This window comes from Anomaloglossus baeobatrachus, chromosome 3 (genome assembly GCF_048569485.1).
Source record: "Anomaloglossus baeobatrachus isolate aAnoBae1 chromosome 3, aAnoBae1.hap1, whole genome shotgun sequence".
Taxonomy (NCBI): Eukaryota; Metazoa; Chordata; class Amphibia; order Anura; family Aromobatidae; genus Anomaloglossus; species Anomaloglossus baeobatrachus.
Window position 1 is genome coordinate 439278258 of NC_134355.1, and position 23531 is coordinate 439301788.

A 23531-nucleotide genomic window follows, 5' to 3' on the forward strand; every position below is an offset into this window, starting at 1 on the left:
GGATCGTGACGGAGCCGGTGTACACTGGTAACTATGATACACATCGGGTAACTAAGGGACCTTAGTTACCCGATGTGTATAATGGTTACCAGCGTTCACCGGCTCCGTCAAGATCCCAGCATCGCAAGGTTATGTCTGGCGCTGCTGGGATCATGACGGAGCCGGTGTACACTGGTAACTATGATACACATCGGGTAATTAAGGGACCTTAGTTACCCGATGTGTATAATGGTTACCAGCGTTCACCGGCTCCGTCACGATCCCAGCAGCGCAAGGTTATGTCTGGCGATGCGTGCGGAAGGCCGGGGCGAGTGGCCAATCCATGCAGAGGGCGGGGCCAGGCCGAGGCAAGCGACCAATCCGTGGGGGGCGGAGCCGAGGCGAGGCGAGCGGCCAATGTGTGCGGGGGGGCGGGGCCATGGCGAGCCCAGCGGCCAATCAGCTTTGTGTCACCATAAGGACACAATTTTGGAGCAAGACAGACAGACAGACAGACAGACAGACAGAATAAGGCAATTATATATATAGATACTAAAATACTCAATTTGTGAGAGGTGATGGGAAATATGCAGTACCAGTCACATAACAATATAAATGTCATTTCATTTAAAGAAAAAACAAGAAAAAAACCAAGACTGCTGGTTTTTAGTAAATGTTAATGTTAGTAAATTGAAATCTGGTCCTTTGTAATATAGTATTGTGAGATAACGTAAATACTTTTTGTATCAGACCCTTAAGCGGGCTTTACACGCTACGACATCGCTAATGCGGAGTCGTTGGGGTCACGGAATTCGTGACGCACATCCGGCCGCATTAGCGATGCCGTTGCGTGTGACATCGATTAGCGATTTTGCATCGTTGCAAAACAGTGCAAAATCGCTAATCGGCGACACGGGGGTCCATTCCCAATTATCGTTACTTCAGCAGTAACGAGGTTGTTCGTCGTTCCTGCGGCATCACACATCGCTGCGTGTGACGCCGCAGGAGCGAGGAAGCTCTCCCTACCTGCCTCCCGGCCGCTATGCGGAAGGAAGGAGGTGGGCGGGATGTTACGTCCCGCTCATCTCCGCCCCTCCGCTGCGATTGGGCGGCGGTTCAGTGACGTTTCAGTGACGTCGCTGTGACGCCGCACGGACCGCCCCCTTAGAAAGGAGGCGGTTCGCCGGTCACAGCGACGTCGCCGGACAGGTAAGTATGTGTGACGGCTCTGGGCGATGTTGTGCGGCACGGGCAGCGATATGCCCGTGTCGCGCAACAGATGGGGGCGGGTACCCACACTAGTGGTATCGGGACCGATATCGCAGTGTGTAAAGTAGCCTTAAGTTCACTTAAGGATCTTCTAATCCTCTCTTGGGCCAAAGACATCCAGGTTGTTACAGTAAAAAGAAATATATATGCCTGATCACAGGAAAGTCTAGGAACAAATAGCTAAAGAACACAGTAAGTGAATCATGTAATATTTTCTGCTACTTACAGAGAGAGAACTTCCATTGACTTTAGTGGTTTGAGTATAATTACACTCAGATTCCATACTACAAGCACATAGAACGAAGGACAGCTGTAAACTGGATGAAAGGTTTTGGGAGTCAGTTGCTATAAGAATGAAGGTAAAGCTGTCATTGCTCGTCGGTGTCCACGTCAAATTTCCATTTTCTTTTACAAAAATAAAAAAAATCGTATTACAAAAAATGATGTACTTTTTTATTTATTTGTTAATATGCATTTGTGACAATAATTAAAAATTCTGCAATATTTCTTTTATGATGAGGTTTATGTTTTTCCTATACATTTATCTTTTCCATTTGTTAACACATTTTACCCCTATTGTCTCTTTGGCTTTTTAATCTGCTTTCATATTTATAACCTTTTTATTGCTCCAATATTTCTCAAGTAATAAATGAGAAAAAAAAACATTTCAAGTTTGTTTAGAATAATATTTAAGTTGATGGTTACAGAAAAGAAAAAAAAATGGTGTAGCCATATTTTGCAGTCATTTTCCTCTTTCAAAATAATGTAAAAAAAAAAGCACCATAATGTATACATAATGTCATGAACAAGATGCATTGGCCAATACATAAGCTAAGTGTCTCTTTTTTCAAATATTCCTATAGCTGTAAAGCAATACTAGAGTTTCCCTTTTTCATTGTTAGCATTTTAGTGTGCAGCTGTATATATTTTGTAGTTGCAATGTTTTTTCAGCTAGCCCCTTGTTCACATTTGTTGGATGTGCAGATCAGTCTTTTTGATATTCAGGAACAAGATGTAATGATAATTAAAGTGTAACTGTCATTTTCATTTCATAAATTAATAGTGCATATGAAAATAAGATATATTACAAAGTAGCTTATCAGACAGATTTCTTTCTCTGCAAGAATTTATTAGCCAGTATCAAATTTCTCAATTCTGAGGTAAAATCTGTATTCAGTGAAAACTTTCCCATTACTGAGATAGGAGATGGCAGTTATTACTGATGCGATTTTATGTCAATGGGACAAGGGAGGAGCTAAAGGGAGAGGGAGGAGTTAGAGGTAGAAGAAAGAACTAAAGGTAGAGGGTGGAGCTAGAGGCAGAGCTCCACCCCTCCTCCCTCTTCCATCTACATAGGAGATGGCAGTTGGTATTAATGAGCTTCTATGTCAGTAATGGGAAATCTGAATACAGATTTGACCTCAAAATGGAGAATTTTGATGACTGACCCATTCTGGCAGAGAAAGAAGCAGATTTGTCTGATCAGATATATTACACAGTTAATTATTTTCATGTGTGCTATTCATTTATGAAATACAAACTAAAAATGGTGGTTATGCTTTAAGTTTACAGTAAATAAATATTTTTTTTATGCAAAGACTTTCTGGTCAAAGGCAATCTATGCTCATACAAGTGATATGAAATGAGAAGAATCACTCACCAGTCAGATCAATGTCGGTATTTGTATCAGGATCAGAAGAGAAAAAAACTCCTGTGCCATTAGTAGAATACTGTGCTGTAACAGGAGTATTTATAAAGCCTTCAATAGTCGAACTTCCAGTAATCAGTGGAGCGGCGGCATCTGAAAACACAAGAACGAGGTAATGTAGATTGCTGTTACTGTATGTACTATACGGTCTTTTTGTGTAAAATATTAACATACAAAATAATGTTTTGTGCTAAGTCTGAGAGCAATTATTCCCTGAGTCATCATCTATATTACATAAGTACAGCGCTCATCATTACTGCACTGCAAAATCAAGCCACGGGTCATTGCATGTCTACATTTGTATATTGATATCTTGTTGCTGCTCTCCATTAACACAACAATAATTCTAGACTACTCACTATTACCTACATAATGTGCAGGAGGAACCATTCCTTTCTGTAATAAGTGATTTAAAGCCCAAGGAGCAAGATAGTATAATATATTGTATTACCCTTATCAAATAATAGGTGCAATGCAAAAAGATAAAAGAAAAGATACTTACGTAAAAGAATATTGGTTTCCTCCAGTTGTAGTGAAACTTTCATTGTTGCTAAGCCGAGTTCTGTATTATTTGTGACCAGGGCATCATATATACATTCAGTTTTACCACCACAAGTCCCCTCCAGTTCTGCATACTTCTCTTCATATTGATTTCTCAAATCACCGAGGAATACTGGGGTGAATGAGTCTTTCTCTTGTGCGGGTGGTTCCGTAAACAAGTTGTTCTCGCTGACTTTCCCTGTGTAGCACAGACATGTATCTCAGAATATAGCTCTCACCATTTTACAGTACATATAAATATAATCTACACAAAGTATAATGTATCTGGGTGAGAAATCTGCTCATCTATGCCCTACTATGGACACTCTTGGAGCTCTGTAATACCTGGTCTGTCACAGGTTCAGCTTTACAGCTCTATAGTATATAGTACAGCATAGTATAGTCTAGCCATCACTTTATCTGATGAATTTGAATTTCATTTCTGTTACTAACTACTGGCGTATTTCTCAAACCTTGTGACAAATAACATTACAGCTATCATTTAATCTATGACAGTTTGATTGAAAAATCAATAGGCTCTTCACTTTAAAAGAAACCTGTCATCTGATTTATGCTACCAAAACCATGGGCAGCGCAAATCCAGAGCCTGTCTACATGACTGCAGTCAGGTTTAATATTCTCTATATTGCTTTGGCAGAATAAACTTTCATTTTAGCTAGGTAGGATAACCGAAGATAAGATTAGCCCAGTGATGCCCCCAGCCGAGCATTGCCAGAGTTGCTGCAAAGTGATTGACAGATCTCTCCTTGTATCTATGACATACAAAAAGTTCCATTTGATTGAATTTTCCAGGTAATTAGTAAAGCTGAGTTACCAAACCATAATGATATCTGATAATGTGATAACATTGCTGTAATAATGTCTTTCAGACTTATCGACTACGGTGTCCAGTTTTCAGGACTCAGGAGGCCTGTGGAGATGTTGTTCTAATATCCATTGAACGTAATGTTCTTACAATATGACTCGGTAAAAATGTGATTAAAGAATTTAGGTCATCTTCAGCAGAAACGAACCACTCTCCAAACTCATGGTTTCCTAATTGCTGGGGTACGGATGCTCCTGATTGATTGATAGTTTGGACCAGCAATATTGTTGAGCTGTCAGCCTGAACTGTGAGCTCGCATTGCTTCTATGTGAGATACCTGTGCCTCCACAGCATCGGAAGCACAGCAGCATTACAGCTGGGTGATATTAGTAGCTGACAGTTCTCTCCAGTGATCTCCATGCTGTGCTTTCAAGCTCACTAGAAAAGAACTTGTAAACACTGCTCATATGTGGCTAGCATTGGAATTTTATTATTAAGTAAATTGGAAAGTTGCTTGAATTTACAAGCACAATCCAGTTCTAGCCATGTAGTTAGAAATGGTGTTTTGTAGCTCTTACTTACTGAATGTTATACCAAAAGATGCATAATACCCTCAGTACAATTTTTGGTGTTCCAATATAAAAGAGCAGATTGGGTAAAGTGACATACATTGGGGCCATGTTCTGGGATAAAATGTTCATTCTATTGACTGCCTGGTATTTAGTTTTACTCTGACAGATGTTACTATGTAATTCTACAATGGAAATCTGCCCAATATCCTCAATCTAATGCATTACTTACACTCCATTCCATAGTAGAAAATGTCTTTTTCTGAGCTGGTGATAGGAATCATTGAGCCATTATTGAAGAAGAAATCATCACTCTGGTCATTATTCCACGTACCTACAAAAAGATACATTGTAATTACAGTCTAGAATTCTACAACCAATTAATTTAATAAAAACAGTATTAAATAGGGGGCTTTCAACACCAATATATATATAAATATAAAGGGGTACAGAGGGGAAATATTATGTCTGAAACAGAACCGGCTGAAAGTAGAATTGTGTAAAAATAAATTATGACATATTTGCTTATCTATATGGAGAAGGGAAAGAGCAAATTTTGTAATAACTTTTTATTTAAACTTACTATGGTTACATAGAACCAAAAGGATGGCACTTACCCAGCAGTCCTTTGGTATTGTTCAGGAAGCTATTGGGAAGACTGGATACAGCAGTTAGCATATTAGACTGGGCTGACACTTGTACCGAGAGAGAACCTTCAAAGGTTGCAGTGATCATTGAGCTATCATTTTTAAAGAAGACGGCTAAATTGGTGTCATTAATATTGGCTTCCATGTCTAGAAACGAAGAGAATTTACAATATTGATTATAAGTGATTGTTTCTTGGTCCATAAACCCTCATTTAATTTATTTTACAGGTTATCCTTTTAAACACATATAATTTTTATAGAGTATGAAAATGACTTAGAAAAACAATAATAAAGATACTTTTGAGTATGATGGAACTGAAATTAATAAAAAAAAAAACCTTACTCCATTTGTAGCCTGAACTATTAAGCTAAAATATGAATTAAATCATAAACTATATTGCAAGAAACTAGAAATGTGAGTAATAACTGTTGTGACTAAATAAAAATTTTACAATCAGAAGTCAATGCTTTAATTAGTAGAGTCAAATTATTACTGCTTTTCATTTGTACCTTACAATTTATATATCCATGTTAAACTTAAATGGGGTTTGTAATATCAGGCATGTTCTGCTCATAAATTGAGAGAGAAGAATACTCATGTGGCTGACTCTTTCTTTTTTCACGCAGGTGGATTCTCCAAATGACATATTTGACTTTTTCTCTGTCTGAGTCCTCTGCCACACTCACGTGAAAATCACACACGTGCCGCGAGACATGTATTTTCCCTGCGTGTTGGGTGTAGGTAAATACGTGTCTCCGAAACGTGCGGGCCACGTGTGTTCTCCGTGTGCTATCCGCGATAACACACGGAGAACCGGTAATTTGCATACTCACGTGGTCCTTGCTGCTGTCCAGGGTTCTGATCTTCGGTCTCCAGCCCTGCCGACTCCCCGCTGCTGCCGCTTCCGCCGCAGTAAAGTGATTATTAAATGAGCATAATGAGCAGCGGTCAGAAGCAAGTGAAAGCAGTGGCAGAGACAAGAGGGCTGGAGAAGGTGAGTAAAGATTTGTTATTTTTTTCTCTGACACGTGAGTTTTCTCCGGCGCATGCCACACGTGACCGCATACACACTACATCCGTGTGGTACGGGTGCGGGCCGTGTGACACCCGTGCTGCCAGAGAAAAACGGACATGTCAGCATGTTGGAAAATGCACACATGTACAAACGGACATGGACACACGTTCCGTGTGGTTTTACGTGTGTGTGCCTGCTACCATAGGGTAGCATTTGTGTACGTGTCTCCATGCCGCCGGTACGTGCAAAAACATACCAAACACGTATCGGCGGCACGGATGTGTGTCGGAGGCCTAAGATGGGAAACTCCATTAAGTCATCAATGATCTCTAATTTGTAAAACTGTTAACTAATAATTTTGATCATAAAATAATATACCAAATTTTAAGTCTGAATAGTCATATGGAGGCTTAAGAACAGAGGCACTAATGTCAAAGTGTTATTCATTTTCCCAAATCTGCTATCTTAGAAGGTGATAGAATGATGGGGCAATTGGATCTGCCTCCAATTCTACTTTGGTGCTAGTGTATAGAAAGACAAAGAAATGAGTAATATCCAAGACCTGGTGTATATATACTTACCTTCTGAATAACTGAATAACACTTCCTGACCATCAAGGAAAGTATCAATACTGTTAGACGTACGCAGATACCACTCCACCTATGTGATGTTAAAAAAATATATGTTATGCTCTAAAATAATGGCAATTATCAAAACACACTTCTGGAATTCTCATGTTTCTATTCCATGTTGCTTTATCTATCAATAATAGTGATGCATTTTACAGATATGTGAAAAGTATTTGATGCCACCAACAGTAGATGTGGCCAGAAGTCAAATAAGAACAAGTATTGGAGGTAGTCATGTTGCCCCCACTCCTACTGAATTTTATACTGTTCTGTGTGTATTATGTCAAGTGTGATTTATATGGACTGTGCTGGTTCTGGAGGATGTGATTCCCTGATGTAGTAGATCAGAGACTGTGTAATGGCCATCACCACCTAGTACTGAAGCATGGTAAAATCAATTGTAAGGTGTACTTTGCACGTTGCGCCATCGCTACTGCGATATCGTCAGGGTCAAATCGAAAGTGACGCACATCCGGCGCCGGTAACAACGTCGCAACGTGTAAAGCCTAGGAGAGAAGATGAACGAGCGTGAAACAGTCAAAAATCGTTGATCTGTGTCACGTCGTTCATTTTCATAATGTCGGTGCGTCCGCAATTACGATGTTGTTTGTCGTTCCTGCAGCTCCACCCATTGCTGTGTGTGAAGCCGCAGGACTGACAAACATCTCCTTACCTGCGCCCGCCGTCCACCGGCAATGCAGAAGGGAGAAGGTGGGCGAGATCCCGCTCATCTCCGCCCCTCCGCTTCTATTGGCCGGCCGCTTAGTGATGTCGCGGTGACGTCGCTGTGACGCTGAACGCACCGCCTCCTTGAAGGAGGGATTCTTCGGCAGTCACAGGGACGTTGCTGACAAGGTTTGTGCATGTGAAGCTGTCGTAGCGATAATGTTCGCTACAGCAGCTCGCACTACATATCGTATGTGCGATGGGGGCGGGGGCTATCGCGCTCGGCATCGCTAGCATTTGCTATTTGCCATGTCGAAACATGCAAAGTACCCCTTAGCGTATTGTGCTGTAATAATTACAGTATGTATTTGGTAGTGTAAAGTGCTATCTGTTATGTGTTATAAATGTGTTAGCAATGTTTGGTAAAGTGTATTAGATAAACTTTAGGGTAGAATATAGGAATGTTAACTAGTATGTAGTGTAAGGTAAAGATAAGGACTTTTATGTAGATAGACTTTGTTAGTAATAGATATTGCAGTATCAGATACTTCCTGGTTACAGATGGAACTGAGGGCAAAGTTGGGAGGATTGACAGATGGCCAAAGGGTTGGTTGTAGAGACAAGCCTGTATGGAAGGAGTTCTAAAGAGGGGTTCCTGCAGTGAGGATTTGACCTTGTAACTTTGGTCTGTTGGGTTACTCAGAGGTATCCTCCAATGGTCTGGAGCCTACGGCTCACCTAAGGATGGGCTTAAAAGTGTCCAGGGACTAGACGGCAGTGAGTGGACCACAGGTAGCCATGGAGAGAAGAAGAGGGGGGAAGCGGAGCAAAGGCCTGGCAGCTGGAAGATTAGGTCCAAGGCAGCGGGATAGGCTAGATGGAGAACCCTGGGAAACAGTGGCATCAGAACCAGATAAATGTGACCATGTCTGTCGTGAAGGTGGAAGAATTAATAAACCATTTACAGTTATTTTGCCAAGAGTTCTCCAGTGTCCTGTGTCTATCTATTATATCCAAGATGGCGACTGGCTGCAGAGTGATGGACACTGCCCTAAAGAGTACAGTAAGTGCAGCACACCCTGCAAGAAGTGGTCTTCAAGCAGTGGCTCTCTCTGGCAAAGGAGTGCAGAGCCGTCATGGCCCAAAGTCTGCACCTTTTTTCAAATGCATTACTTCATCAATATAAGACAAAAAAGGTGACACATGGGGTAAAAACACAATGTTATGACAGACATGACAGTGACTGTTTAAAGCCAGACAGTATGACACCTGAAGCTTTGCCTAACATTTTTCTGCATAGTTATTCTGATACTCACTTTAACACTTGCATTCCTTGATGTGTATTGCACGGCGAAGGCCTGAAAGTTGGTGGCATTTGCTGCTTCAGTCTGAACTGTACGACCTTGTAGAACTAAAGAGATGTCTGTGTCCGATGCATTAAGAAGGATAAAATCTCCAAGCCCATTGAATGTGTAGTTTAACCCATCGAGAGTCATAATGTGAGGATCTCCAAACATCCATCCTGTAACAAAGAATTAAAAAACTGCATAGCTTTTTGTTGTTTCAGTGTTGCAATTATTGCTGATAAAAGCTATCATGAGCAAAGATAATTTCTTACAAAATTCTGGATGATAAAATACATGTAGTTTTTTCTAAAGTGGATAGTTAAATAAAAAGCGCATTATTTAAAAGTAAAAATAAAGCTGCTAAAAATGGTAAAATTCTATAAGATTTCTTCAGTATTCCTTCACTGCCATAACTGTTCACACTTCCACATGATAACAAGATATTATTCGTGTTATTTGATGTTTTCATCAAATGTATTGATCATAAATGTAGTCTGTGACATGTCGTTTATAAGGGTGATATGTGAGAGAAAAGTGAGCCATTAGAAACAGTTGGTTATATTGACAAGTTTATTTTTATTAACCTTGGTTTCATTATTTTATTGGCTGTCAGGAAAATAATTTACATATTCGACTATATAAATGATTGGTTGGTATCTCATTTACCTGGTCTTTGTGGCCTGTAGGTTTGGCAGTTAATCGGTGGTCTCTTCTGCTTGTACATAGTGCAGAACTGAGGATCATCTACATCATTGCAGCACCAGTCGTATGCCTGAAGCTCGGCATCTAGTACATCTAGGAGATAAAACATATTCTTTTCATTGCATCGTTCTTACAAGCAGCGTTGTTGCTTTTTAATAAGTCTTCTTACTCACTATTACTTAATGAATGAAAAGTCCATGTCCGTTCCTGGAAACCCTCCAAGAACTGATTCTTGCGGTAATATACACATCTGACACTAGCATTGTACCAGTTAGGAAATGTGCTGCGGAAAAGTTTGATATAGCTTGACTCTCCTGAAAGTAAAGATATTTATATAAGAAATTATTCCATAAATAGACTGCAGAATAAAATATATTATATTACAAGAATTGTTTTTGCCAAATCAATTGTACATTTTGAAAATAATCTGCAGCAGAAATCTACAGATAATTCTTGCTGTGGTTTGGTACATACCTTTGGTCCTCTAAAAATCAATGCAGCTAATTTCTGTCTCTTTAGTACAAACAATGAATATTTTGTGGAATTCATAAGATTTGAATATGGCCTTACATATTGTATTTTAAATTAGCAATGATAATAAGGTGAAATACAAAAAGAACGTAAAACAAATTTAATATAACAAAATGAATACAAAACAATACAATTAATACTAGAAGGAGGTTCTCTATATACAGTATATACTTATTTTAGAAAATGAAATTTGTACTTGGAGACTAAATGGCAGCCAGAGACTATTTGTAGATCTGGATTTTAGGATTAGAGATGAGCGAACGTGTTTGGTTCATGTTTGACGATTTCAAATTTTTTACCTACATTTCCATGTTCGGTTCAAGTTTTGGTACCCGATAGATCAGTAATGTTCAGTAACTGTTCGCGGTTTCCAAACTGTTTTTATAATAACATATTATGCTTTTGGATAGGATTGTGGTTCTGTCTAATGAATGGGGGATGTGTTTAATGAGGGTAGGGGTGGGGAGAGGCCAGAGGAACAGCGCATGTTTTTTTCTTAACGTTATTTGTGGGGTTTCCTTCAGCCAATCATGGCATAGAAAACATCCACAAGGTCAGACACTAGGGCTTGTGTCATTAGTTTCCTATAGGTCCAGTCACACTAAGCAACTTACCAGCGATCCCAAGAACGATAGGGATCGCTGGTAAGTTGCTAGGAGGTTGCTGGTGAGATGTCACACTGCGACGCTCCAGCGATCCCACCAGCAACCTGACCTGGCAGGGATCGCTGGAGCGTGGCTACACGAGTTGCTGGTGAGCTCACCAGCAACCAGTGACCAGCCCCCAGCGCTGCGTGGAAGATGCTGCGCTTGGTAACTAAGGTAAATATCGGGTAACCAACCCGATATTTACCTTGGTTACCAGTGCACGGAGCTACAGAACAGAGCAGAGAACAGGGAGCAGCGCACACTGAGCGCTGGCTCCCTGCTCTCCTAGTTACAGCACACATCGGGTTAATTAACCCGATGTGTGCTGCAGCTAAATGTGCGCAGAGCAGGGAGCAGCGCACAATGCTTAGCGCTGGCTCCCTGCTCTCCTAGCTACAGCACACATCGGGTTAATTAACCCGATGTGTCCGGCAGCTACATGTGCACAGAGCAGGAGCCGGCACTGACAGTGAGAGCGGCGGAGGCTGGTATCAAAGGTAAATATTGGGTAACCAAGGACAGGGCTTCTTGGTTACCCGATGTTTACATTGGTTACCAGCCTCTGCAGAAGCCGGCTCCTGCTGCCTGCACATTTAGTTGTTGCTGTCTCGCTGTCACACACAGCGATCTGTGCTTCACAGCAGGACAGCAACAACTAAAAAATGGCCCAGGACATTCAGCAACAACCAACGACCTCACAGCAGGGGCCAGGTTGTTGCTGGATGTCACACACAGCAACATCGCTAGCAACGTCACAAAAGTTGTTCGTTAGCAGCGATGTTGCTAGCGATGTTGCTTAGTGTGACGGGGCCTTAAGTCACAGGTCCCTTTACATATGAAATGTGGACATGTGGCTTCGGCACAATTTTTGTGATTGTTAAAGCTTTGGGATGGTGCTACCGCTGCTGCTGATAAACAGGTTAGCTGGGGGTTTAGTCATATCTAGTTGAGATAGATAGGGTCGAAGGTGATAGTGTAGAATAGGGACGTGCAGTGTAGGGAAAGATGTGTGTTAAAAATTGGCATTTTATAATAAAAATAGGGATTGCTTACTTTACAGTGCCTGCTTAAAATTTGTCAGTGAACCATCATTCTAGCTATTGGTACTTTTTAGTGCTGCCTCAAAATTTGCAAGTGAACCATCTTTCTAGGTATTAGTACTTTTTAGTGCTGCCTCAAAATTTGCAAGTGAACTATCTTTCTAGTTACTGACAATTTTTAGTGCTGCCTCAAAATTTGCCAGTCAACCATCCTTTTAGTTATTGGTACTTTTTAGTGCCTCCTCAAAATTTGCCAGTGAACCATCTTTCTAGCTATTGGAACTTTTTAGTGCCGCTTCAAACTTTGCCAGGGGACCATCTTTCTAGTTATTGGTACTTTTTAGTGCATACATCAAAATTTGCCAGTCAACTATCTAAATAGGTATTTTTAGTGCCTTCCCAATCTTGCCATCTCAGGCAAGAAATAAAGATTTTTTATTTTGTGTCAGGTGTCTGACACGTGTGAGCCTAGGGTTGTGAAACATCTGGTTCAAAGGTGAAGAGTACATCAAATATGAGTGGTAAATTATGAGGCCATGGTGGAAGGGGGAATAGGCAAGCTGTTTGAGGTGTTGGTGAAAGCTTTACTGACAAACTTTGGCTCATCCTATCCCAAGAGAAATGAGAACAACTTCCGTTACTGGAAGGTCTACTCCACTCCATATCTTTCACACACAGTTCATTCATTAGAGGTGCCACCCCAATTACACTTGTTTCCCCCGCATCACAACTCTCCAACCTCCAAACTGACTGTGGGGAACCACACATAGGTGAATCTGCAGAGCTCTTCACACATTCTATCTCATGGACATCAGAGGTCTGCTCCAAAGATTCACAGACTCAAGAGGAGGAAAACATCTGCACCAATGCCCAAAATCTTTGTGAGTGAGTTGGAACTGGGCTCGGAAGAAGTAATGCCCAAGCAGGATCCAAACCCTCGTCAACAGACGTTGATCACAATGAGTGGAGGTGATGATGTCGAGACTCAGATACCTGAAGCACACACATCCTGTTCTGTGATGTCAGATCAGGATGAGGAGGAGGGTGAATGTTAGGATGAGGAGTGGGACAACAGAGAGGATGACAATGAAGTTGCAGATCCCACTTTCTGTGAACCTAGAGGCAGTGGCACGCATCTGAGTAGCTCAGCAGAGGAGGAGGAGGAAGATGAGGAAGTTATGTTGCCGCTTACCACACAAACGGATGCAACCACGAGAACCACTGCATCCTCAGCCACAACTCTGGCTGTGGCCACCAGCAGACGTGGGTCTGCACTTCGCAGGAAGGGTTGCCCAGCCTGGACCTCTATTGAGACCACAAAGGATGACCCCACTTTTACTATCTGCAAAGTGTGTAAATAATGACTCAGTAGAGGCTACAATTCAAATAATTTATATTCAAAAAGAGGTCAAATATATATACGGACACTCCCATACACATAAGTAAATAGCCCAAGAAAAAATAGAAATATATTTTTTCAAAATAAGAGTACACAGTCCAATCCACATACAAATTGATTTTTTATTATAATGACAGCATAAACAAAATTACCACACTATTAAAAGAGATGCACACAGAATAAAATAGAAATAGGACCAGCGGCATATAAAAGTTGGCATCAAATTCCAATATCACCATTCCAAAATGACAGCTGTTTAAAAATATCCAATCAGGTAATGCAAAACAAAATCACCTACTCCTAACAAAAGTGCATAAAGTGCCTAATTGCATATGCATCCCAATGAGGTAGATAGGTAAAACAGCATCACTATGAAAAACCTAATTGTCATATAAGGACTTTAGGACAATTAATAACTGCCACCTCCTACTAATGCTGTAAGCTGGTAAGCTAATCACCACAAGGAGTAATAGACACTATTCTACGTATGTCAGGAATGAACACGTGGGCCATCTAACCACACATAACGGCTTTCCAAATTATAGGTAGATCGCCATACCCCATACACAGACCCAATGTGTGGCTATATCCACACTCACAACCAATGACACTCGAACATGCTAAATCCTATAGTGGCAAGATGGAATTACAGCAGGAACGTACCTGTACGGAGGATATGAAGGTGCCACGGTCCCATAGGCAACCCGACGCGCGTTTCGCACCCGGCTTCAACGGGGGGCGTGCCGGGCAAGAGGGAACACGGGAACTAAATGCTGGTATCCCACCAATCGGAGGACAAGCAGCGCTCACGTGATCTTTCACCATCCGGTTTCAAAACAACTTCCTGTCGGGCGGCTCTGGTACGCAGCCTGCGTGTCAAGCACCGGAAGTTGTGCATCGACGCAGGCTGGTCGCCATCATATACGCCGTTCATTTGGTTCCGGAGGAATCAGATCACAAGAGCGCATACCCCCGATGGTATATATAATCTACCAATGTACTCTAATGAGAATAAGGATAGGAGGCCGGACTATAAGCAGCTACAGGGCAACTTTTATCCCCAAGAAAACTCAAATATTGCATGAAAAAGATTTTTGTAATAAAATAAATGCACATATTGAATCCCTGGAGAACTGCGCACCGCCTGCCACTGTTATGATGTATTATGCACAGTGTCATTGAAACTATATCAACAGTCAATATAGCAATGCACACCTCTCCAGGGACACACATATACAACAAGTAATGCATAATCTCAATATGAACATAACATACAATGAATCCCGGTATCTCCTACTGGTAAGAAGGACAACCAGTCACCAACCCCATTTAAATGTAGCATATATCACAAAAACATCATGTGAAATTAATATAAACAATATTAGAATCCAACAACTGCTGATGTTTTAACTATCACAAATCCCCTTGTAGGAAATCCCATCTTCAAGGGAAGTTCGTTCTTATTACAAGGAGGTGGATAGAATATCTGGAAAGGACATCACGTGGATCATAGTTTCTTCAGACCACATGGATCAAGGGTTTTCAATATGCACATCACATGGGTGGAAACCCAGTCCTCTTTCTCTGGACACACAGGATACCTAATATTGAAAAATCTACACAAAAGAAAAGGGAATTAGCCAAATAGAACAGATACTTGATAAATAAACCGGTATCCCATTAACCATCCCTCATGGTTCCCACTTCCCCCTCGCCTGACACACTACATAAATAAAAACTGAATAAAAACAATTTAAAAAAACACACTAGCAGAGTTGACGAGCAAACACTAAAGGGACAGACAATAGACCTCACAAAAAGGCCCCAAAACCCAGGGTCTCATTGAGACCCTGGGGGCTGAGGGTACCCAGCCTGAAGATCCAACGGCTCTCCAACCTGGCTAGTATCTTTGCCAGGTCTCCCCCTCTAATGCCCAAGTCAACCTGGTCAATGGCCTTAATTTTAAGAACATGGGGGTTACATCCGTGAAACTCCTTGAAATGACGTGGCAACGTCTTTAATGTAGTATAATCCTCCACAGTTTTAGCTTTTGCTATATCCCTACAGTGCTCACGTACTCGGATCTTCAACTCCCGAGTAGTGAGACCTACATATAGTTTTTTACAGGGGCATTCTCCTAAGTAGATGACTCCCTTTGAAGAACATGACAAATGCATCCTGATATTGAATTTCCGAGACCCATCAAAGTTTGTAAAATTTTTTGATTTTGTCAAATTAGCACAGGCTTTGCAAAAAGTGCAGGGAAAGAAACCCTGATCAGAAATGGGCACCAACCTTCTATCCTTCCGCTGAGGATCGAAGTGGCTATGCACCAACTGATCTCTCAAATTTCTTGACCTCCTAGCTGTTATAAGAGGTTTTTCAGGCAGAACTTTTTTCAATATAGGGTCTGAACGCAAAATCCCCCAGTGTTTAGATATAATACTTCTCATTTTTTGCCAATGACTATGATATGTGGTGATGTACCGTACCTGCTCTCCATGATTTTCCTGATTGCCACTTGATAATGTTCTGTCATTGGAAAATAACAATGAACTCCTGGGAGTTTTATGAGCCCGAAAGTAGCCCTTTTTGATGGTATTCTTGCTGTATCCTCGACTCAAGAAGCGTTGTGCAAGTTCTCCTGCTTGTCTTTCAAATGACTCCATATTGGAACCACGGGGGAACACTATTCTCCTTAAGGAGACTTTGCAAGCCAGTCTGGCTGCCAGGTAAGGGGACTTATTACAAATTCTTTTGGTTCGTAAAAATTGTCCTGTCGGTATCCCTGTAATAACCGACTTAGGATGGGAGGATGATGCATGCAAAATACTGTTGGTGGCGGTACTCTTCCTGAAAATAGATGTAGACAGGAAACCATCATCAAGGGTCTTCACAAAAATGTCCAGAAAATCTAATTCCCTGCCGTATTTAAATGTCAACCTGATGTTCTGATCGTTATTGTTCAACATTGACATAACTTCCTGTAACTCATTGGGGGAGCCGTCCCAGTCTGTTCTATTTGGCTAATTCCCTTTTCTTTTGTGTAGATTTTTCAATATTAGGTATCCTGTGTGTCCAGAGAAAGAGGACTGGGTTTCCACCCATGTGATGTGCATATTGAAAACCCTTGATCCATGTGGTCTGAAGAAACTATGATCCACGTGATGTCCTTTCCAGATATTCTATCCACCTCCTTGTAATAAGAACGAACTTCCCTTGAAGATGGGATTTCCTACAAGGGGATTTGTGATAGTTAAAACATCAGCAGTTGTTGGATTCTAATATTGTTTATATTAATTTCACATGATGTTTTTGTGATATATGCTACATTTAAATGGGGTTGGTGACTGGTTGTCCTTCTTACCAGTAGGAGATACCGGGATTCATTGTATGTTATGTTCATATTGAGATTATGCATTACTTGTTGTATATGTGTGTCCCTGGAGAGGTGTGCATTGCTATATTGACTGTTGATATAGTTTCAATGACACTGTGCATAATACATCATAACAGTGGCAGGCGGTGCGCAGTTCTCCAGGGATTCAATATGTGCATTTATTTTATTACAAAAATCTTTTTCATGCAATATTTGAGTTTTCTTGGGGATAAAAGTTGCCCTGTAGCTGCTTATAGTCCGGCCTCCTATCCTTATTCTCATTAGAGTACATTGGTAGATTATATATACCATCGGGGGTATGCGCTCTTGTGATCTGATTCCTCCGGAACCAAATGAACGGCGTATATGATGGCGACCAGCCTGCGTCGATGCACAACTTCCGGTGCTTGACACGCAGGCTGCGTACCAGAGCCGCCCGACAGGAAGTTGTTTTGAAACCGGATGGTGAAAGATCACGTGAGCGCTGCTTGTCCTCCGATTGGTGGGATACCAGCATTTAGTTCCCGTGTTCCCTCTTGCCCGGCACGCCCCCCGTTGAAGCCGGGTGCGAAACGCGCGTCGGGTTGCCTATGGGACCGTGGCACCTTCATATCCTCCGTACAGGTACGTTCCTGCTGTAATTCCATCTTGCCACTATAGGATTTAGCATGTTCGAGTGTCATTGGTTGTGAGTGTGGATATAGCCACACATTGGGTCTGTGTATGGGGTATGGCGATCTACCTATAATTTGGAAAGCCGTTATGTGTGGTTAGATGGCCCACGTGTTCATTCCTGACATACGTAGAATAGTGTCTATTACTCCTTGTGGTGATTAGCTTACCAGCTTACAGCATTAGTAGGAGGTGGCAGTTATTAATTGTCCTAAAGTCCTTATATGACGATTAGGTTTTTCATAGTGATGCTGTTTTACCTATCTACCTCATTGGGATGCATATGCAATTAGGCACTTTATGCACTTTTGTTAGGAGTAGGTGATTTTGTTTTGCATTACCTGATTGGATATTTTTAAACAGCTGTCATTTTGGAATGGTGATATTGGAATTTGATGCCAACTTTTATATGCCGCTGGTCCTATTTCTATTTTATTCTGTGTGCATCTCTTTTAATAGTGTGGTAATTTTGTTTATGCTGTCATTATAATAAAAAATCAATTTGTATGTGGATTGGACTGTGTACTCTTATTTTGAAAAAATATATTTCTATTTTTTCTTGGGCTATTTACTTATGTGTATGGGAGTGTCCGTATATATATTTGACCTCTTTTTGAATATAACCTTATGGTGTTCTGTTTTTTACAGACTGGTCGCAATTGAATCATGGACTTTGAGGCCAAGCTTACAGCCTGGCAGTCCAAAGCCTCTGGTATTTTTAGACGAGATGCGGCAGCAGCTGGAAGTACTGTTGATACACACAGGGAGTTGACGAGAAGGTACAGAAATGTGCTTCACAAAAAGACCAAATTGGTATGGACTGGTATGTCCTTGGATAGCTACTTGGAACAGCAAATAGTTCCGAGAGGATTGAGGGTACAAGTATATCCAGCTTTCGATTTAGAGGATGATAGTCTTATACAAAGATGGATAACGGCTGCAACCACATGTTCCCTTGAGTTTATTCGTATCATCATGGAAAAAAACTCAATGACCTTGGCTGCAATGGAAAAAGAAATTGAGTCTATTCAAATGACTCTTAAGAAAGAGATGAGTGATGAAATGTTTCATAATTTGCTAACGTCGCTTGAAAAAGACTTTGAAAAATGGGAGAAGGATATAAGTGCGGATAAACAAAAAAAATACCTCCGGGATGTAGGAGATTTTGAAAATAAAAAAATTTTTCGATGGCAGATGAGAACAGAACAAGGATTCCATCGTGCAAGAAGTTCTTCTGTCCATTCTCTTACTTCAAGTGTGGCTGGTAGTAGCACGTCCACTGAGCATAGTCACGTGGTGAATACGCGCTCTAGAAATAAACAAAAACCTGGAAAGCGCACCTATGACATTTTCGGCAAAGACAATGGAGGCGATAAGCAGCAGTTAAAGGTAATCAATCTGTCTGAACATGACTTATCTGACTCCCATGTGTCCTTGTTGAGTAAAGGGTTGTCCTTCTCACCTTCATGTCCAGCAGATGTTTTCACGTCCATAAAGGACCTACATATGTTTTCAAGAAAGCTGTTTTTTAAGAGATTGTACAGTAAGTCTGAGGATTTAGCGGATTTATCCACTACTCAAGAGAAGGAAGCTTTGGCAACACTTCAATCATTGGAGGAAGAGAATGAACCGACCATGGTGAGTGATTTCCCTCATTTTTTGCTAAAAAAATCTAATAAATTTCCTGCGTTTAATTCCTGTCCGGCCCTGGAAATTTTTACGAGGATGGTATCCCAGGAATTTCAGCAGCAGTTTTCCTCCAGGATGGAGTGTAAAAATCTGACAAGGAATGAAGAAATTGCACTTAGGGATTTGCAAACATGGGATGACGTATTATTTAAGCCCGCCGATAAAGGCGGGAACATGGTAATTTGGCCAATTACCATGTATGTAAGACAGGCTTATAAACTGCTAAATGTACGTCAGTGCTACAAAAAATTGAGTTGTAATCCATTACCTGCCTTTCAGGACGAACTACTTACCATTCTTGTGGCGGCCTTTGAAAAAGGTGTTATCCCAAAAAAATTGATGGAGAGCATTAAACATCTACATCCCCGATTGGCGACTTTTTACCTTATCCCGAAAGTGCACAAGAACTTAACGGACCCTCCTGGAAGACCCATAGTGGCAGGTAACGGCTCTCTATGTGAGGTGGTTTGCAATGTTATCGATCATTACTTGCAACCGTTGGTGGCAGAGTTGCCATCTTTTATTAAGGACACAACATCGGCCTTACGTCGTCTGGACAATATTCAATAAAGTCCAGACATGACTTTGGTTACGGCCGATGTCGAGTCTCTATATACATCCATAAAACATCATGATGGACTCCGAGCTGTATCTTTCTTTTTACAGAACAGCACAATTGATGGAGACATGGTTGATCTATTACTTCTTCTGATCGAATTTGTTTTGACTCACAATGTATTCACGTTTGACGGGAAAATTTTCCTACAAACACAAGGCACTGCAATGGGGGCGGCATGTGCGCCCTCATATGCAAATTTATTTTTAGGTGCCTGGGAACGTGATATTTTTTTGGGGGAGGCCATCCCAGGATGTGGCAGCATCCATAATTGGATGCGCTACATAGATGACATCCTTTTTATCTGGGACGGCTCCCCCAATGAGTTACAGGAAGTTATGTCAATGTTGAACAATAACGATCAGAACATCAGGTTGACATTTAAATACGTCAGGGAATTAGATTTTCTGGACATTTTTGTGAAGACCCTTGATGATGGTTTCCTGTCTACATCTATTTTCAGGAAGAGTACCGCCACCAACAGTATTTTGCATGCATCATCCTCCCATCCTAAGTCGGTTATTACAGGGATACCGACAGGACAATTTTTACGAACCAAAAGAATTTGTTCCAATATGGAGTCATTTGAAAGACAAGCAGGAGAACTTGCACAACGCTTCTTGAGTCGAGGATACAGCAAGAATACCATCAAAAAGGGCTACTTTCGGGCTCATAAAACTCCCAGGAGTTCATTGTTATTTTCCAATGACAGAACATTATCAAGTGGCAATCAGGAAAATCATGGAGAGCAGGTACGGTACATCACCACATATCATAGTCATTGGCAAAAAATGAGAAGTATTATATCTAAACACTGGGGGATTTTGCGTTCAGACCCTATATTGAAAAAAGTTCTGCCTGAAAAACCTCTTATAACAGCTAGGAGGTCAAGAAATTTGAGAGATCAGTTGGTGCATAGCCACTTCGATCCTCAGCGGAAGGATAGAAGGTTGGTGCCCATTTCTGATCAGGGTTTCTTTCCCTGCACTTTTTGCAAAGCCTGTGCTAATTTGACAAAATCAAAAAATTTTACAAACTTTGATGGGTCTCGGAAATTCAATATCAGGATGCATTTGTCATGTTCTTCAAAGGGAGTCATCTACTTAGGAGAATGCCCCTGTAAAAAACTATATGTAGGTCTCACTACTCGGGAGTTGAAGATCCGAGTACGTGAGCACTGTAGGGATATAGCAAAAGCTAAAACTGTGGAGGATTATACTACATTAAAGACGTTGCCACGTCATTTCAAGGAGTTTCACGGATGTAACCCCCATGTTCTTAAAATTAAGGCCATTGACCAGGTTGACTTGGGCATTAGAGGGGGAGACCTGGCAAAGATACTAGCCAGGTTGGAGAGCCGTTGGATCTTCAGGCTGGGTACCCTCAGCCCCCAGGGTCTCAATGAGACCCTGGGTTTTGGGGCCTTTTTGTGAGGTCTATTGTCTGTCCCTTTAGTGTTTGCTCGTCAACTCTGCTAGTGTGTTTTTTTAAATTGTTTTTATTCAGATTTTATTTATGTAGTGTGTCAGGCGAGGGGGAAGTGGGAACCATGAGGGATGGTTAATGGGATACCGGTTTATTTATCAAGTATCTGTTCTATTTGGCTAATTCCCTTTTCTTTTGTGTAGATTTTTCAATATTAGGTATCCTGTGTGTCCAGAGAAAGAGGACTGGGTTTCCACCCATGTGATGTGCATATTGAAAACCCTTGATCCATGTGGTCTGAAGAAACTATGATCCACGTGATGTCCTTTCCAGATATTCTATCCACCTCCTTGTAATAAGAACGAACTTCCCTTGAAGATGGGATTTCCTACAAGGGGATTTGTGATAGTTAAAACATCAGCAGTTGTTGGATTCTAATATTGTTTATATTAATTTCACATGATGTTTTTGTGATATATGCTACATTTAAATGGGGTTGGTGACTGGTTGTCCTTCTTACCAGTAGGAGATACCGGGATTCATTGTATGTTATGTTCATATTGAGATTATGCATTACTTGTTGTATATGTGTGTCCCTGGAGAGGTGTGCATTGCTATATTGACTGTTGATATAGTTTCAATGACACTGTGCATAATACATCATAACAGTGGCAGGCGGTGCGCAGTTCTCCAGGGATTCAATATGTGCATTTATTTTATTACAAAAATCTTTTTCATGCAATATTTGAGTTTTCTTGGGGATAAAAGTTGCCCTGTAGCTGCTTATAGTCCGGCCTCCTATCCTTATTCTCATTAGAGTACATTGGTAGATTATATATACCATCGGGGGTATGCGCTCTTGTGATCTGATTCCTCCGGAACCAAATGAACGGCGTATATGATGGCGACCAGCCTGCGTCGATGCACAACTTCCGGTGCTTGACACGCAGGCTGCGTACCAGAGCCGCCCGACAGGAAGTTGTTTTGAAACCGGATGGTGAAAGATCACGTGAGCGCTGCTTGTCCTCCGATTGGTGGGATACCAGCATTTAGTTCCCGTGTTCCCTCTTGCCCGGCACGCCCCCCGTTGAAGCCGGGTGCGAAACGCGCGTCGGGTTGCCTATGGGACCGTGGCACCTTCATATCCTCCGTACAGGTACGTTCCTGCTGTAATTCCATCTTGCCACTATAGGATTTAGCATGTTCGAGTGTCATTGGTTGTGAGTGTGGATATAGCCACACATTGGGTCTGTGTATGGGGTATGGCGATCTACCTATAATTTGGAAAGCCGTTATGTGTGGTTAGATGGCCCACGTGTTCATTCCTGACATACGTAGAATAGTGTCTATTACTCCTTGTGGTGATTAGCTTACCAGCTTACAGCATTAGTAGGAGGTGGCAGTTATTAATTGTCCTAAAGTCCTTATATGACGATTAGGTTTTTCATAGTGATGCTGTTTTACCTATCTACCTCATTGGGATGCATATGCAATTAGGCACTTTATGCACTTTTGTTAGGAGTAGGTGATTTTGTTTTGCATTACCTGATTGGATATTTTTAAACAGCTGTCATTTTGGAATGGTGATATTGGAATTTGATGCCAACTTTTATATGCCGCTGGTCCTATTTCTATTTTATTCTGTGTGCATCTCTTTTAATAGTGTGGTAATTTTGTTTATGCTGTCATTATAATAAAAAATCAATTTGTATGTGGATTGGACTGTGTACTCTTATTTTGAAAAAATATATTTCTATTTTTTCTTGGGCTATTTAATTCAAATAATTTGTCTACTACATGCATGAACCAATACATGTGCTAGAAACATCTGTTACTCTGAGAATCTTACCGAACTAAAATGCGGCCTTGCGGGAATCAGAACCACCGACCACCCCATTAACTGCATTCGATGCTCCTTCCTTCTCCATCACCTTCCAAACAGTTGTCACCCAGGTCTCCGGCCACAGAACCTTCACTTGTTTACCTTCTACAGTTGGGGTAAGCTGTTACAGAAGTGGACATGTCTGGTGTTTTGGACCCATCTGACACACCAAGTACACCACTTGTTTCTTAATCCACCATAACAACTCCACCCACTCTTCCTTCACAGTCCACCTGTTTGTCAGATATACCCTAATCTGATCACTCTCAGCACACCAGCCTGTCCTTGGTCGTGCAGTTCTTGTCACGTAAAAGATTATTTCTTCCTACACATGCCAAAATAAAGAATTTGAAC

The 23531-nt window shown here is 41.2% G+C and overlaps 1 protein-coding gene across 1 annotated transcript in view; it reads right to left on the reverse strand.

The window, feature by feature from the left end:
• The window catches only part of LOC142297263 (uncharacterized), a 307434-nt gene that overhangs the window by 210936 nt on the left and 72967 nt on the right, over positions 1-23531 (reverse strand). Inside the window, 9 exon segments of the mRNA XM_075341518.1 lie at positions 1475-1653; positions 2909-3049; positions 3459-3695; positions 5124-5225; positions 5509-5685; positions 7136-7214; positions 9166-9371; positions 9862-9990; positions 10071-10211. Of these exon segments, the coding sequence (XP_075197633.1) occupies positions 1475-1653; positions 2909-3049; positions 3459-3695; positions 5124-5225; positions 5509-5685; positions 7136-7214; positions 9166-9371; positions 9862-9990; positions 10071-10211 (1391 nt within the window).